At 48.7% G+C, this 17,821-nt stretch overlaps 1 protein-coding gene across 1 annotated transcript in view; it reads left to right on the top strand.

Moving 5' to 3' along the window:
* The first annotated feature begins 1,498 nt into the window (after positions 1–1,498).
* Positions 1,499–17,821, top strand: part of LOC148830259 (MAP7 domain-containing protein 2-like) — a 30,945-nt gene continuing 14,622 nt past the window's right edge. Inside the window, exons 1-5 of the mRNA XM_088920779.1 lie at positions 1,499–1,984; positions 10,961–11,068; positions 11,466–11,543; positions 12,407–12,570; positions 16,801–16,903. Of these exons, the coding sequence (XP_088776905.1) occupies positions 1,942–1,984; positions 10,961–11,068; positions 11,466–11,543; positions 12,407–12,570; positions 16,801–16,903 (496 nt within the window). The 5' untranslated portion in view covers positions 1,499–1,941. The remainder of the gene's footprint in view (positions 1,985–10,960; positions 11,069–11,465; positions 11,544–12,406; positions 12,571–16,800; positions 16,904–17,821) is intronic.

The raw sequence follows: 17,821 nt of genomic DNA, 5'->3' as shown, positions 1-17,821 counted from the left end.
AACTGAATGGAGTCAAATATGTAAACTACTGGGATGCCTAGGCAATGTCATATTTCCAGACTGGGAGAAGGACTCCCCAGTTTACCTTGCAGGCGGAGGCTGTGAGCGTGAGCTTGCCTGGGTTGTGCACACTGGAACAGGGACTCAGCAGCCTCTACAGACCTGCAGCTGAACAGCGTGGAGAACCTTATCTCCCCCATCCATACGACTGCTAGAACCTTCACAGTCTGAAAACACTACTTCTCTTCCAAGCACTCACGTCTAGTGTGAACAAAAGTTAAACAAAAGCTAAATGTACTTGATTTTATTTTTCCATTACTTAAGGAATGATCGGTCTCACGTGAAAGCTCTTTCAGATCTGTTTTTAATCAGGAAGGAAGGCCGGGACACCTTCTTCTTTTGCCTTCCCCAGTACAGAACGAAGGCAAGGCCAGAGCAAGAAGACACCAGTGCAGGTCTCGATAACTGGGTGTCAGATTTAATGCTTTTGTTTCTGAAGTGCTCTTGTGTGAACTCAGACAGGCGATAGGGGAGCAGCTCAGTGCAGTGCGTGTTTGAACTTGAGTTTTCAGGTTTATCTTGGCTGCTGTCGCTTCTCCAGAACTGGTGATCACACACACAGGTGTGATTCCGGTGCGAGAGATGTCATGTTGCCCAGTGGGAACTGGGCTGAGGCATGCTGGGAATAAGAAAGGGCACTCTGCTCAGCTCACCTGGCGGAAGATGAGCACTGTGCCAGGGGCTCAGAGATGGGGATTTGTAGTGTTTAAGCAGTCAGTAGTGGCCCCGGCTGTCACAAGAGACAGATCTGAGCTGGAGGGAAAGAACAGGAGGCTGGGGGACAAATGATGGGATAAATCACAGTGTGGGGAATCAGCACCAGAGTCCTGGGACAGCTGCTCAGACACTATTCTCTCCTCTGAGTGCGTCTGCAGGAATTCCTGCATAGAGAAAAATGATTTTGTTTCTCCAGGGCTTCAACACAGAGAAAATGCCATGCTCCTGCACATGTAGTTCAATCAGAGGACAGATTCAGCAGATTTTTGAAAGTCTTGGGTTTCCTGCTTCGCAAAGCCTGTTCAGTTTCAATGGCATTTTATAAATAGGTTTTGTATTGTATGCAAAATTCTACATCGGAGCTCTTGTACTCTACGCCTGAAAACATGGAGAGACCAAGTCTTTAATAATCCCCATTTCAAAAGAAAATATTTTTTCATCACTCCTTAGAATAAAAAAAAACTCCCCAGAGGTGAAAAGGAAAATATTTAAAGACGTCACAAGTCATTTAAGAGCCACGAGTCAGTGAGCACAGTATTTCCTCATTTTTATTGATGCTGCTCGCTATTATGGTAAACAACCTTTTTTTTGTCAAAAGAACACCTTATATCACTGCATTTTACACGAAAAGATTACTGCATCCTGTAACATTCACTTTTTGAAATCCAGTCCCCCGGCCCTGTGAGAAAATCGTCAGACGATGTTGGGTAAATGCAATTGTCAGAGAAGGCTCAGATTCAGACCGTCGTGATGTAACGTTTCGCCCGTGGCTACATGGACGTGCAGTCGCACGCAGACACTGATAAAACAGCCAGGTCCCGCAGAGTCCAGCTCCACGGCAGGGATTCAGTTCCCCACAGGGAAAGCGGCACTGCCGTTATCAATGCGAGCTGTAGTGTGATCTCTGAATATATATACAGTATATGCAATTATAACAAGCCGCTCCGCCACCTTCAGCGCTGCGTTAGCGCTCTGCGGTGCCCATTTGTGCTGATGAGGTGGAAAGAGATATTTCCCCCCAGCGCACTGCTTGTCCTTCTCAGGGTGCCGAGGGAGAGGCAGGTGATGCGTGCGACCGAAGCCTAAATTTGGGGAGGTTTTGTGCCGCGGCTGGAGGTGACATTGCGCCTGTGCATCCTCGGGGGATTACAGCCGAGCTGAAAGATGGCGGACTGCGCGGTCCAGCCGGCTGCGAAGATACGGCCAGGTAAGAGCGCGAACGGCTTCATGAACACGACGGGAATGCCGGTTATGTCGGGTGAAGTGTCGGCCCGACGCCTCCTGCGGTGATGTAATGCCGGGCAGCAGCGAGGGATTTCTGTGTCGATCCCTTCTCGTAGCACAGCGGAGGGAAGAGGGAGGCGCCAGTGCAGGAATGCAGGCATTTGTCCTCACAGGTGCGGTGGGGCTTTAAATGCAAAGTTAGGAATCGTCCCCCCTTTTTTTTCGTTTTGAAGTGCTTTGTTAGAATAAAAGATGATAGCGAATGTAACCGCAAATAACAGATCAACCAAAGCGCACAAAACACGTTTCACCGTTCTCCACCACAGCGGCGGCTGGGTACCGCTGGAAGCACAAGCAAAATCGATTAAAACTTCTGTGTTTCAAACTGTGTTTGACTGTGATGTTGAACATATAAGTTCAGTTTTTAATATCTAATGACTGACGTTAATACAAGACCAACGGTGAATGGTGTTCATATAAACTGTATATTAAACCTAGATATATTGTATATCATATTCAGAAAACAACACCCTGTAACACCTTATAACACCCGACACCTTTTTAATCTTTCTGATAACCATTAAAGATCTTTCATCATTAATGGAGTTTGAAAAATCACTGAACGAGAAATTGCCGTTTATTGATTGAAAGGTGAGTAGCAGCCTAGAGTATTAGAAAGGATAGAAAGGAATTCTAGCAGGAGCAGAACTGTATTGCATCGTGTTTCCGAAGACAGATGTATTTGCTGTACCAACTACAGGTGAACAGGAGCGTGGGAGTGTGTGCCGCTGAGGGGAACAAACAGTAAAATCGCGTCGCACAGTAGGATGGAACAGTTGTTGTTTTTTTGTACGACGGGAGGTATAAGCAGGGGATTTTGATTTCTGTTTTATTTGCCAATGTTGATCGGTAGAAACGTGTGCCTGCTCTCTGAGTGTCAGACTGGATGAGTCTCTGCCTGGGGAGCTGAGCTTCAGTCTGCAGTGAGTTAGAGGGGTTTAACTCACTCTGGACCTTAGGGGGATTCAGCCTCCCTGTGGGTCTGGCCTGGTCTAGATGAAAGGCGGTGGTCAATTTGACATGACCAGCCTGCGAAAGACCCCGCACTTCCAGGTCACGCTGACAGAGGTGGTACAAGCAGGGGGAACTGGTGACAGGCTGAGACAGGGGTTTGCAGTCCTGGTCCTGGAGGAGAATTTCCAGTGTGGTAATGGGATCTAAACGACAGCGGTTCAGATCTGTATTTGCGCAGAACTATGTTCTCTTCTAAAACGGTTTGTTATGGTAGTGGTTACGCACAGCCTTGAGAACAGCCAGCCTTACAGCTGCTCTAACAATATCCAGTGACAATTCCACAGAGCCACCACTCTGAGCTACAGTCTGCTTGCCTTCCATACCCACTCTCACTCAGGCTGAGCCCCGCTGTAGCCACACACAGTCACAGGCCAGGCCAGCTCTCATCCTTCTGTGGGCTTCCTGAGCTGCCCTGGTCAGACAGGTGAACACTGGCGGTCCTGGCTTCTCCACCTCAACTCTCATTCACAGGCGGATTGGATCCAGTTAGGGTGTCTTTCTCCCAGGCTGGAAACAGAACATTGACTAGGCACCCCGATAGTTTCCATGTTTCCATGACTTCAGTTGATTTCCACAGATGTGACACACTTGCATGATAAAAAGCGTTCTTTCGACAAGATGTTTGTTTACAATAATAGCGAGCAACATCAGCTAGAATGAGGAAATACTGTGCTCACTGACTCGTGGATCTAAAATGATTTATGACTTTTTAAAATACTTTCTGGCATGACAGAGAAAGGGGTTGTCTCATTGTGATGACTTTGCCCATCTTTGCTCACTCAGTGACCAGCCTGAAAATAAAACGGGGCTCATCCACCTTATGCATCATCTGCAGTAGCAAAGGGGGGAAAGAGACACTGGTTTAATATAGTTTACATATTCCCATGACTTTATTCAGTTAATTTCCACAGCTGGGATGTAGTTTGCAATGCGATTTCCACAGATGGAATCCTGTTTTCTGTCGGAAGGGCCTATTTTTAAATTCGCTTTCAGCTCTTGAAACATGGAATGGGATGTGTGATCCATCTGGCTGTTTTCAAACAGCTTTATCCAATTCAGGGTCTCAGGGAAGCCGGCCCCTATCCCGACAAGCAACAGGCGCAAGGCAGGGTACACCCTGGACAGGACGCCAGCCATCACAGGGCACACACAGACACACACTCACCGTAGGGCCAGTTTTCCTTACTGTGCCAGAGCATGGTGCTGGAGCACAGAGAGCAAACCCATCCGAACACATGGAGAACATACTTACTTCACACAGACAGCCCCCCAGGTCCGGAACTGAACCCAGGCCCTCAGCGCTGAGAGGCATCAATGCTGACCACTAGGCAGCTGTGCAGGATGTGTAGCCAGTACCAGAGCTGCCCGTAACCAGAAAAAGTTCTTCGAAAGAAAAAAAAATATTGTGAGCGCGTCTGCTACATTGTCATTCCCAGCGATGGATCTCGTGTTAATAGCTGTGCTGTCAGAAAGAAGAAGGGTGATAATAAGGGTAAACACATTGAGAATAGTCTGCTGATGGTTCTGTATGCTGAAGCTGTTGGAGAAAAATACTCTTGACATCAGAGGGTTTCTGAATCTGTGAACGGAGCGCAGACGCAATAAGTCTAAATAAGCAGGCGGCTCGGTTAAGGACATCTTAGCACTGGTCACTGAGCCCAGCGGATACAGGACCAGCTCGCACAGGTACGAGACAGTATGGTTTTGTAGCAAGCAGAGGACGCGCCTGTCGGACAGCAATACTCTCAGCTCAGAGCTTAACCCCCTTCCCGCCTGCGCGATACTCAGGTGAGTTACAGCTTCAAAGAGAGGCCCGCAATGATACCTGCAGTACCTGCGTACTCTGTTTCAGTAGCTGTCGGCAGTTCTTTTTTTTTGTTTTTGCTTTCTTTTCCCCGTTGTACATCCAAAATCCCTTCGCCTTCTGATCGAAAATTTGCTGATGACCCCCAGCACGTGTCACGTTAAATATGCTCTGTAAATGATGCAACAAAAATAAGTTGTAAAAATCTAGAAGTTTAAATGCTGACAATGTCTCTCGCGGTCTTCAGATGAGAATTATATGGCAGTTTTTTTTAGTAAAGTCGGCAAACCAGTTTATTCTTGGTTCTTGTCTTTCAATTTTGATCTTAATAGGGTCTGAGTGCCTTCCCTGCAGTGATGTTCATCTAATAGCTGAGCTTGTAGCCGCACTGAGGGACTGCTCTCCGCTTTATTGCGTTCTGGGCACCGCGGACCAGGCCTGGAAATCGATTATCCGTCCTGTAATGACAAGCAGGAAATGCGCTCTCGGGCTCATTTGGCTCTGTCGGAAATGCACTGTACGGTACTTTGAAGGCGTTTGAGTCAGGTGCGTCCTTTTGTGGGAAATGTGTTTTTAGGCTTGTCCCGACAAGGGTACGTGGGCTATGACAGCGTTTGAGGGTCATGTGCCTTCTGCCCGCGTGCTGATTGTGATCGTTCTCGAGAAGAGGTTTTCTGCTCCTCCGAGCTCGCAGTCTGTCCAAGAGGAGTGAGAGAGAGAGAGGGGGCGGGTCGGTTTTTATGTGTTGAACCTGTGCGTTCAGCTGACTGAATCATATCAGCTTGCAAATACAGTAGTTCGTCTTTGAGCCGCCGTCAATTCTGTATCTATCTTTCCTGCTGTTTTTCAAAATAACACGTAGTCCCCTTAAACCACAGATTTTCCTTGGCATTGACACTTTCCAAAAATACGTTGGGATTAAGCCTTTAAGTGATTTGCAAAAAATGCCTACTGCATGGACTTGCAGCCCTGAGGTAAATTTATTGCATTCCTCCTTCCTCCTCTTTTAAAGCAATCAATACTAGTGTTTCCTGCTTGACCAGGAGGGCATTCTGTTGTACTTCTTCTGAGCTCCAGTACGAGCACAGCCGAGGCAGAAGGAAATCGTTTCTTCATTTCTGAGGTAGGTGGCTGCAGTTCAGTGGAATTGTTATCCTTTATCAAGGGGGAAGATCAACTGCTGAGGCCTTCTTGGCTTTCCTCACACCCCACGACACGTGGATACCCGTCAGCTGGTCTTTCCACCTCGGGGCGTGTTTGAGAAGTAAATCAGAGCTTGCTTTTATTCCTCTCTTGAACTTGCGGGGCTGTTGTTTGTGTGACCTCGCGTGCGTGTGTGTTTGGGCAGGGATAGTTTTCACTTCCAGGGCGTCTGTGGAATGTGGAGGGGACGAGCCTGACCAGACCGTGCTCAGCGCCTCGGGAGCCCACAGCCGGGGTCCCCTTGCGTGGCTGCCCGCCTGGTGACGCTGGGCTCGGAGTCACGGGGTGCCAGCTCTGCGGAAGGCACTTGCGGGGCGGGTCACTGGTCAGGAAGACAGACCTTCTGGTTTGTCACGTGAGTCATCTGCGAGGGAAACAAGCTAGGCTGGTCGCTGCCTGTCTCACGCCTACCGCAGTTAGAATACCCACTTTGCAATGGGCAGAAAGACTCAGGGGTATGCCATGGATTGGATTTATTCAACAATGTCTGGGTTGTAGCACAAAATCCGTGGTGCACTTCAAGCAAGACGACTTTTTATTGCACAGCAACACTTGAACCCACATCGCACTAGTCACGAGCCCAGGGACTCACCCACTAGGGCACTGCTATCCCCTGTTAATTTGTAGTAGGCAGTAATAATTCATTTTAGATTTATCAGCCACTTGTGAATGCATAATACAAAGAAATCAGCAATGCTAGCTACAGAAGATATGCTTTGAGATTTAAGAGCACCGTTATGAATATTGTTGCAGCTCCGGCTTTGAGTCTAGCTTGTGTTTACAGTAGAACGTCAGAGTGCCCTGTCATGACTGGCTTTTCAGTTAGCTTTCATCCTCGGCAGCAGAAGTAATTTGCTTCAGGCGCGGAGTGCGTGAGTTATGAGGCAGCGTTTCGGAGGCTCTCTCGCAAGAGTGATGACCTTGATCGGCAGGAGGGGTTGCTGGAGCTTGAAGACTCTTCCTCCTGATGGCTCTGAGGTGCCAGCTGCTCTGCAGTGTGTACCCTTTGTGGGACGCTCCCTTCTCGGGCCGTTGTAAAGTGCTCCCTGGTCTGAGAATTCACTTTCTCTTTGGGAAGGGCTGGGAGCAGCTCGCAGACCTGCTCCAGCAGTGACAGACAGGATGACTGTCCTGCTGAATGGTTGATGCACTGCTTGTACTGTATGTTATGTTCACTCCATTGAAAGCTAATTCTGATAAGTGTCGCATACTTGCTCGATCCTCGTTTCAAGGTAACATTCAAAATCAAAGTACTGAAACGTGTACAGTTGTTCTGATTGTTGAACAAGTGAAATCTTGCAACCTTGTTTTTGGTCGTCCAATTGTCTGGAGAGCTGGATTTCTGTGTTTAAAATATTAATGTTTTATCACAATTAAATATAGTTGTAAGTCCTTCTACCTTAATGCTCTTCACTGACATTTACCTGGCTGTATGGATTTACTGATGCTGATAAATTAGAACCGTTGCTGATGTTTTTTTGGTTTGATCATATTAAATCATTAATACTCTTGTGGCAATTTCTTACAGATATCTCAGGCAACTTATTGCAAATATTTCTTAGAATCAATTATTAAAATAGAAACCAATGATTGTGCACTCTATTTTAAATTTCAAAGATTGTCTGTGTACAGTATTTATCCCACAATGATCACCAGTAACAACCAGTATGAGTTTCATTGCCTTTCTCTTATCACAGTTGTCCCCTGTTTTGTATTGTTGAATTCCATACTGTAGTTTGACAGATATTCTGTCAAATGTGAGCAGGTGGGTCTACTGATACACTTTGCCAAAACTGTGAATTATTAACAAGATGATCACACGCAGAGAAAGAAAAAATCATTCACAGGCCATGTGACTGCTGTGTTGCCATTGGTGACAAGGGCGGGTCTAATGAGGAGTCTGTGACCCCAAATTCCTGACAGTGGCACTGATTCCTCCACCATAGCAATGAGGTTCCACAACACAGGGATTAGAAGTGAAAGTGAAAGAGCTTGTCTGTTGGATCAACTCCTGGCAGACAGACTGGGTTGGAGCTGTGATTCACACTCAACCAAACCCAGCTCTGGAATCCTTAAAATGCTACATGTGTGTGGTTTAGGTATTCTTCCACTGCATGAGGGAGCGAGAAGGATTGTAGTGGTTCTATGACCAAGACAACAGGCCTTGTAACATGAAGGTTGTGGGTTCGAATCCCAGGTGAGACAAGTCATTGGTGTTGTAGCCTTGAGAAAAGTACGTCACCCAGATTGCTCCAGGAAAATAAATGGATGCACATAGGTTGTTTTTGGATGAAAGAAGAAGAAGATCACTTGATTGTCCATACACAGTTTCTTACATTAGGAATTCATCTTTTCGCAAACCCCAGCTTGCTTTCCATGAGACACACAGACAGAGAGAGAAGCTGGGGGTCAGAGCGCAGGATCAGCCATTTATACGGCGCCCCTGGAGCAGTTGGGGTTAATGGCCTTGCTCAGGGGCCCAACGGAGTAGGATTCCTCTGCCGGCAGCAGGATTTGAACCAGCAACCTTCCAGCCACAGGCACAGATCCTCAGCCACAGAGCCACTGCTGAAAGGGTCAGCTGAATGAGCTAGTAATAGTATAAAGACCAACCACTGGAGACATGCACGTTTTCGCCAATTAAGAAGGAGTTGCAACCAAATTCCTTGCTTGTTACGGCAGTAGCAATGGGAGGCTGAAGTGCAGCAGAAACGAGGGGATTGCATTAGTCACTTGTTGCCCCTCCTCTGATGCCACAATAAATATTTTAGTGGGAGTTATTTTGTACAGTGCTTTGAGATTATACCAACCATGAAAAGCTGTACAATAAAAAATGTATTGATCCCAGAAGTACAGTAATTATCCCTTTGAGGGAAACTCAATTTCCTTTTATTGTTTTTCCTTTTTTTTCTGCAAATACATTGTTCGGTTTTCTTTTTTCTGTTGGCCCTTTTAGTCCAATAAATCTGTCATTTTCTTCAAATAGTTGTGTTACTGTATTCCCAGTCACCGGCTCTTTGTGCAGTGTCTTTCCATCAGCTGATGAGGTCATCCTCATGAGCTGAGGTCATCAGATGGGCTAGCTGGCCCTTCTTAAAAGCCTGTTCCCGAAATATTGTTTCATCAGTGGTTGGCTACATCATATCCAGGCGTGTTGAGCTGGTCCATCAAATGTATCAGAGTTCAAGTGGGGCATGCAGTTGGTCTTTAAATTTGCCGGACATGTGATTCATGACAAAATAAATCACTTCTTTCAAACAATAAGCTACAGATAAACCAGAATGATGTCCAGGTTGAAGTACAAAAAATCGTTTCCCTCATTGCCACTTTGGCGCAGTCCTAACCATGTGACCACAGGGAGCGTTAACTTCCTCGAAGTCTCTCTCGTTCGCCAGCCTTGCACTTCATGCTCAGGGCCCCAGAGCAGTCCTGCACAGGCCACGATTCTCCTAGGCAAGCTCATGCTGTTCACAGTTCACGGGGAGCAGCAGCAAGGAAAGTGTCCAGTGTTCCAGCTGGAGCACAAACTGGTGTTTCTCCCAGCAGAGGCGGCGTTTAGTGCTGCGCCAGAAATGATTTGGAGATCCGAGATGAAGTGTGATCCACCAAAAGGCCCAATCAGGGGTGGGAGAGGAGATTTTGGGAAGTGCCGTGTTTCCAAGGACGTGGGAGATGTGAGTCCTGTTGGTAACCCCAGCACCACCTCTGTCTGCGTAAGACAAACACGGCTCCTGTTTTCCTTCTCAACTCCCATTGGCCTTTGGGGGCTGGATTACAGCTGTCAGGTTCCCTTGCCCGTCCCCCATGAGGCCTTGCTAGTGACACGGGGCTGCGGAGTGCGAAGCTGGATTGTGAAATCCCGCATCGTCCTGCAGGGTGCGTTCTTGCCTTTGGGGAACTGCACAGTCGAGACGCACTGGGAGACACGGCATCATGAATACCAATCCAGGCCTTCATCTGCTTTAGCTTGTAATCTTCGATAATCTCCTGCCACTCGGGGTGGTTTAGATCATCCCAGCCCTTAAATACTTTCCAATTTATGCTCCTCTCACCCCTAGGGCCCACATCCTGAGGGTGATAATTGAAGGGCTCAGAAGGAGCTCTGTCCAGCAAAATAATGGAAGAAAGCTGACTTCCTATTCTAACACGGGATGGAGCTCATCCGGCTTGTTTTAATACAAGTCACTTCGTGCTGGAAGAATTCTGTCTTTGGCTTCTGTGAGGGATCCCACACTGTCAGGTTCAAGCACACGGTTCTGCATTCCAGGCTCTCTGTGAAAAGACATGTATAGCCCTTAGCTTACCTTCTGCTTGCTTTCCTGGGTCTTTGTGTTTCTGCTGATTTGGAGGTTGTTCCAAAAGAGTCCGCCCTGTGCACTGATAACTAGTCTTCCCGAGCGTGATGCATCGTGTATGTAAGCTAGATCTGTGTTCCCGTCACTCCGTTTATATTTTAGTGCAGATGATAAAATGATAAATGAGAAAAAGCGGTGCACACACTCAGCCTCCCATCTAACTCCTGTGTAAAAAAAAAAAACCCTTCCAAATCCTGCAATCAGCTCTTAACATATCTAATCCTAGAATTCCCACACCTGCCAGAATCAGAACACCTTCCGGTCCTTTGGCAGAGTGCGGACGAAACTCGATAGAGCTGGCTCCCCATTATGTGATCTCAAATCACAGCCTGGGGAACAGACAGTCTCACAATCGTGTTTTATGTGATGTTGGTAAATGTTTTTACTGTAAATTGTGTGTAGTAGTTTCTGCTTTGGCATCAATTTCCCTTCGGGATCAATAAAGTCTTATCTATCTATCTACACTGTATTGTGTTGGTCGTGCCAGTAAAGCTCTTTGAGTCTGAATCTTCTCTTGGAGCAGCTGTTCCCATGGCCCCGCCCCATGGAGAGGAGAGGAGGGCCCAGACCAATGGCCACGCCTCCCCAGTCCGCCTGGCAGCCAATCCCAGCAGCCCTGCAGGTAAACAAAGTAAGTCCTGCACCTCTCTTCAGCACAGACAGGGGGCGCTGCTGTGGGAGACTTTGAACCCCAGTGTACTAGGCAGCTTTCTGTGAGCTCCCTTGAATAATGATATTAATCCCTCCTGATGTTTCATAGGAGTTGAATTACAGCTGAATATGTGATTATAACAGAGGATTTCAGTGTTCTCCAAGTCACTATTTACAGATGTGCTGCCTTCTGTTGTGCACAGTAATGGATGTTTTTGATGGGGATCCACAAATCTACACAGGGCTCGGAGGCACACCAATGACATGACAGAAAAGACAAAATATAGTGTTCAAATTAATTTGATCATTTATTAATAATCCGCATTTATTAAAAGCTGTTTAAAAGCAGTTCATCCGTGGGAGCGTGTTTCTTGCAGACCTGGAGGGCTGTTTAAAGACCGATGACAGAATGCGGTTGGCCAAGGAGAGGAGAGAGGAGCGGGAGAAGAGCCTGGGTGAGTTTGAAGTCCGTTTATTCTTACGCCAGATCTGGAGGTGGTTTTTTTTTGCTAGGACCCGTGTCATTTTCAGCCATTCACCGTGGTCACCCGAGTCATCCGCCTTCCACGACAGCACTGAAACCCCCGTCGTTTGCTCTCTCGTGTAAACCCATATCGTCGGTGACGTGCAGCTTCGTGTGAGGCAAAGCCTGGCTAGAGAACAGATGGGATAAGAGGAGGCTTTGCAGCTTTTTGGTTTTGCTGCAGTCCTCTGGGAGATGTGCTGTAGGTTATTCCATCCCACTTTACTATAGCTGCGCCCCCGGAGGACTGTTGTAGATCGTACAGAAAACGCGCCGGTCAGCTGTTCCATTCTGACAGCATCTCTTTCTGAACTTTTACCCCACAATCCTGGTGGAAGTAGCCCTGGAAGTCATCCACAGAAGGAAGATAACTTGCCACCAGGGTACAACCTATTCTAATGTATCAGCTCTGTCGTTCCCGTCTGGCGGGACCCTCCCCTGTGCGACCCGAGAGACTCGTTTGGACCTCGTTTGGACCCTGGGGTTGTGCAGTTTTTGTCCCGGCTTGTTTGTGTCTGAATGCAGCGGAGAAGCGCAGACGATTCAAGTGGCGTGAGTGTGTTTGGCTAGGAGGGTCTGCACTTTCCCATGGGGGCTGGGCTGGGGCAGGAGTTGCCATGGGTGCCGTACGGAAGTAGCCGGCGCTCCTTTCCTCCTTCCTGTGTTTGCCGTTGGTGCTTCCGCTTGCGGTGGCAAGGACGGAGGCGCTGTGAAACTCGTTTTGGCGTTTGCTGCTGTGTGGCGGTGAGAGAGGGGCCCGGCCCGCCCTGACCCGCGCCCCCTGCCTGTCCGCAGCGGCTCGGGAGCAGGCCATGCTGGAGCGGGAGCGGCGGGCGCAGCTGCAGTACGCCCGGCAGGTGGAGGAGCGCTGGCGCCGGCTGGAGGAGCAGCGGCAGCGAGAGGAGCTGCGCCGCGCCGCCGTGGAGGAGAAGCGCCGGCAGAGGATGGAGGAGGAGAAGGTCAGGGGTCAGGGGTCAGGGGTCCCGTCTCGGGGGGTGCTGGTCTGGGGTTGGCTGGGTGACGTGCGGGGTCCTGTTGCCAGGGTTGCCCCTGACACCTGCTTCCAGGCTGACTTGTCCTCCCTGATCTCCCTGGGAGTGTGAGAGGAGGGCAGGTTCGCACTCCCTCCCGGAGAAGGGTCTCCACTCTGCGGCACACCTCCACACCAGCCTGAGGGAGGTCCCTTCCTCTCCTGCCTCCTCTCGGAAGTCCGCCGCCCTCCTCGTGGGGGGCCTGGGGCCGCAGGTCACCTGGCAATTCCAGTGCACATGCTGGGTTTTTTTCAATGAATGACCAGAAACCAGACCGAAAAGGCGAGTCTTGGATTAATTGTAGCCAATCCCTGGTTCCCTGGTGGCCTGAGGGGGTGGAGATCCATAAGGATGCTGAGTAAAGGCCCCCTCAGAGCAGTAAAGGCACAGGCTCCAGATGGAAGGCAGCTGCTCTTAAGGTGCAGTAAGATGAGCTGCCTCCTAATGCATCAACTGGCACATGGGGGAGTGGGCGGCACGCAAAGTGAAGAAGGTTCTTTGCCAAGCAGAGCTTAAAACAGGTGATGTGGGAGGGGGGCCTGAGGAGCTCAACTGGTAAATATGCCTGGTTGAGTTCGGTGATCGTGGGTTCAAGCCTGGGTCATGTCACAGTGGATCCCAGAAGCCGAGGTGCCGAGGCGGGAAAGGAGAGCTCTTGCTGCTCTCAGCGACCCCTGTGGCTTGGTGGGAGACACGCCTCTCCTCCAGTCAGCACCGATGCCCCCTTGGGGTGGGGTGGGGGGCAGTCCTGCACTGTTACTTGTTCAAACACGAGCGGCTCGTCTGGGGGTGGGCGGGGCAGAGGAGTCTCTCCTCTTTCTCCCCCGTGTGCGGCGGCGGGGTTTGCAGCTGTGAGCAGAGGCGTTAAGAAAGAAACAGCTGCTGATTCCAAGGGGCTGGGATTTTCACAACAAAAAAAAAGCAGCGATTAGAAATTAAAAAAAACAAGGTCTTCACATCTTTGGAAATCTGGCAGCCAGTGCAAACACCCCCAGCCTAGGGATTATGTAATAGTGAGATGGTGAAAAAGACCTTCCTGCATTATTCTGAGAAAGCTGAACAGTACTGTTCAACACCCAATGGTGAGGTTTGCTCCAATTGTTAATGACCAAATCTGAACACATGCTTCCTCCCTCTCTCTAGTCCTCTCAGTGTCTTGTTCAGGAGGATAGCTGGAAATACTCATGGGGTCATTCCCCCTCCGCTTCAAAAACTTGATCAGTGCTTATTGCAATTTATACCCACAATCTGATTTTTTTTATTAAATAAAATGTGAGCATCCACCTTTTATTACATACCTGTTTCTTTGCACACCCTCTGAAAGCACAGCTCAGCTGCAGGGAGAATGTTGCTATGAAGGAGCATGTAGATCTTCTCTTAATGCCATGATTCAGGTATCAGTGTGTCCTCATCCTCTTAAAATTAGTGCTTTATGACTGGTATCATTTTCTGTTGAAAAGCATGAATGCTCCTCCACTTTTCTGTGCACTGCTTGTGGCTTTTGTCATTTGAAATCCTGAATTCAGCTGGGGACTACTGCAGCTGCTTATTGTGCTGCAAGATCACAGACTCCCCCCCCCCCCCGCCCTCTGTCTAGTGTTTTAATGAACAGTGACTCCCTGCCCTCCAGCTGCTTATCTCCAGGGGCTTCATGCTTTGTTAAGACCTTGTGAGGGCTGCTGGGTGCAAATCTCTGCATGCTTAATGAGGAGGCGGGGCTGACCTTCCGACTGAGAGAAGATGTGACCTGTTGTAGCAGTGAAATGTCAAAAACACACCCGCCCCCCTCTGCCTGCACCCCTTACAAGCCTAGTTGGAATCATCCTGAAGTGGTGCTGGTGGACTATGACATCACAGAGGGATGCTCTTTAACTCTTTCCTGCCCTGCTGTCACAGACCGCAGGAATTCCTTTTGTGTTTCATTTGTCCCTTGTAATAAGCCCGTAATTAGACCAGAGCTGTAGACTTTGATGAAACATTAGAAGCGACAGCTCTGCCATATTTAGAAAAGCTCTGGGAGGGTGAAATGAAATTAATGAGCAGCAAGTGTTTTTTCCTGAAACACTGCGATTTGTGCTCTTACTACATATGAGCAGGATCGAACTTGGCTTTGAAACAATAAGATACCAACAGTACAGCATGAAAAGAATAGATTTTAAATATGGGCATAATACATATTTTTAGTTCAAATCATATATGCCAACAGTGTCTACCTGTAAAGAAACCAAGCTTTACAGGTTTTCTGCAGAATGTCTAAGATTAAGAATTAATTTATTTATCCCACATTTATCCTAGCAATTGGTTTTTTAACCAATGAGATGAGTGCCACATTTCACAGCCACAGTGCTATAGCAATTCTTAATTGCAGGAATGACTCATGGATCTGGAGCTGTGAGCAGTGCTAAAGAAGGCAGCTTGTATCTGCGAGCCTGGGTTTAGCGAAGGGGAGATGCGTGTCCCCCTCTCGGGTTCCGAACGGCGGCTCAGCGGTATGAAGGCCCCCTGCTTTGTCACCCAGGGCGTGGCCGTCACAGCGGCTGTGTTCTCAATCCCAGGATGTGTTCGAGACTGGAATGCGAGTCCAGGTCTGCCCTCCCAGTGGGAGCGGCGAGGCTGGCCCCTCCCAGGGCGCAGTGGGGAGTGTGCGTGCTCCTTCCCAGGGTGCCTCAGCCGGCGGTGTCTGACGCAGTCCCTGGCAGCGAGGCCCTGGACTACAGCAGCATCCTCACTTAGGAGCAAATCTCTTCTCCCAGCTTCTCTGCAGGGTAACTGGAAGAATCCTGAACGGTATAGAAAAGAGAAGCTAAGCTTTTTTTTTTTTCTTGGAGGGGGTTAAAGTGAATTTAGGGAGTGAAGTTTGCACTGAAAAAGCTCTGAAGGTCTGGTTTACCATCATAGCCTGGAAATGTGCTGTGATCTGGCAGCCAGCACTTGACTTGTCGCTATGGTGATTCCTATCGACAGTGAGAGCTAGTGTAGTACCGTGCTAATGGCAGGGTGGCTATGCAGGGATGGTCCGTTTCTGGGGGGATGTGGTTGCTTCATCATCTCTATTTTTGGGTTTGAATACTGCTGCAGACTGTCAGTGAGACTGTTGTGAGCTCTGCAGTGCCCAGAACCCCCACACTGATAGGGTGATATATACCATGACAGGAGCCCCATTATAACCAGCTCTTAGAAACAGACAGAGAGGCATTAAAAACACAACAAACAGCTTTTATTCTGTTTTTAATGCCTCTTGGTATATATTGTAAACTTACGTTTCTCTCCTTAAAAAGAGGACATGTGAAGTGAGTTATCTGATTAAAAACTATCGCTAGAATTTCCTCCTAAACTCTGAGAATTTTTCCTTGTTGCAAAATTCAATCCGCTTCAGGTGGTAGACATTTTCAAAAACTGAAATTGAAACCCGGCATAGTCTTGGTAACTAATAGTGGTATATATGAAACCCGGCATAGTGGTAACTGATATTTCTGCACATTAAAACGTGATGTTCTTTTGGAGAAAAATATTCGTAATGTTTGTTTTCCATTAACCAGTTGGAGAATAAAATAATAAAATGCCCACAGTGCAGGGAACGTGTCAGATCCATTGCTCCTGCCTCGGTGATTTGGAGAGTTTATTTTCCTGTGACGCACACGATGCCCTCTGATCTAAACACAGCCCTCCATCTCCTCCTCCTCCTCCCTTGTCTGGGCAGCAAGGGGTTAATGCTTGCTGAGCAGTATTCTCAGCCAAATGAAGCCAGAGCCACAGTGACAGGCGCACGGGTGGAAACAGATGCTGGCCAGCCCAGTGATGCAACCTGTGTCATTAACATAGCCTTCATTCTGCCGGGCTGCCTGTCAGTGCGAACAGCGCTGTCTGCAGAGAAGAGGGGGGCTGTGCTGTGTGCCAGGGCAGACGGTACGTGCTGCTGCGCTCTGCCTTCCTGCCAGCGCCGCTGGGCAGGGTATCTGGATTCAGAAGCAGAGAGAGAGAGAGGGGGAAGAGAGCACAAGCTGTCGCCCGCTCACCTGCTCGCTCCTGTTTTACTGCCTGGTCTTGGGGAAGGAAGGAGGCCCCTAAATGCAGCAGCCCGCTCCCTCGCCGAAGGCCCGCAGCGATGGCTCAGTCAGAGAGTGTCTTTTCTTCCCCGTGTTCGAACGCAACGAGCAGGAGCGCCTGGAGGCCCTGATGCGGCGGTCGCTGGAGCGCAGCCTGCAGCTGGAGCACAGACCCAAGCGCTGGACCTGGGGCGGGGCCACCGGCGGCCGAGAGGGTGAGCGGGGAGCGGGGGAGGGCGGGGGAGGAGAGGGGCTCGCTGGCCGCAGTGCAGACCTGCCGCGGGAAGGCGATTCACCCCTGCACCGGCAGGCCTGTGCTGTGTCCCGAGCTGGGCACTGGGCATGCCTGGAAAAGCAGCAGCAGTAGCTTTTGGGTTGCTTTAGAAATCAGCATAAAGCTCCTCTCCAGGTGCCGAATCATGCAGTGCTTGAGGAGCAGGAGGAGTGCTCATCAAGGTTATAGCTGACTTCTGCGAATAAAGCACAGGCACAGCTCTCCGTTTAAAGCACAAATGAGCTAAAATAGATTTGATTCATTCATTGGAATTAATGTAGCTGTGATTTACATAAAAAAATGTAAGGTATTAATAAAAAAGTATATTTTATTTCATGCGTCGATCTGCACGAATAAGACCTGGAGCATCTGTCTTTATTTGGCATCAGGCTCCCAGAGCACCACCCAGACTCATGGTGCATTCATGAGCAAATCAATTATTTAAAGTCCTGATTGCGCAGCTAAAATCCCTGTTTGCTTGTGGTGCGGTAATCAGGTTATTGTTTCCAAAGCCTTGGTGAGCTCCTTATTGTATATGCAGTGGGGCTGTTGAAGTGCTGTGGGAGGCCTGGCATGCCCTCCTACGCTCTCAGAAAAGATGGCAAGTACAAATGCTAGGTTTTGCTTTTGGTTGCTAATCATTATTTTACTTCTGCAGTTGATGATTTTGATATGCTGCTTAGCCGAATCCTGTTTTAATTTCACCATTCAATATGGTGTTGTTCTTTTGGTTTCCAAGATAGATAACAGTTATATACGTAGCTTTGCTGCTGTACTGAGGGTCTTCTAAATGTTTTTGAGCTGGAGGGAGGAAACAAAGACACAGGGCAGGTGTGCTGGCTGTGGCGTGTGCTATCGG

This window comes from Atractosteus spatula, chromosome 7 (assembly GCF_055471065.1).
Source record: "Atractosteus spatula isolate fAtrSpa1 chromosome 7, fAtrSpa1.hap1, whole genome shotgun sequence".
Taxonomy (NCBI): Eukaryota; Metazoa; Chordata; class Actinopteri; order Semionotiformes; family Lepisosteidae; genus Atractosteus; species Atractosteus spatula.
Note: the sequence above shows the minus strand (reverse complement) of the source record. Positions and strands in the feature narration are given on the sequence as shown.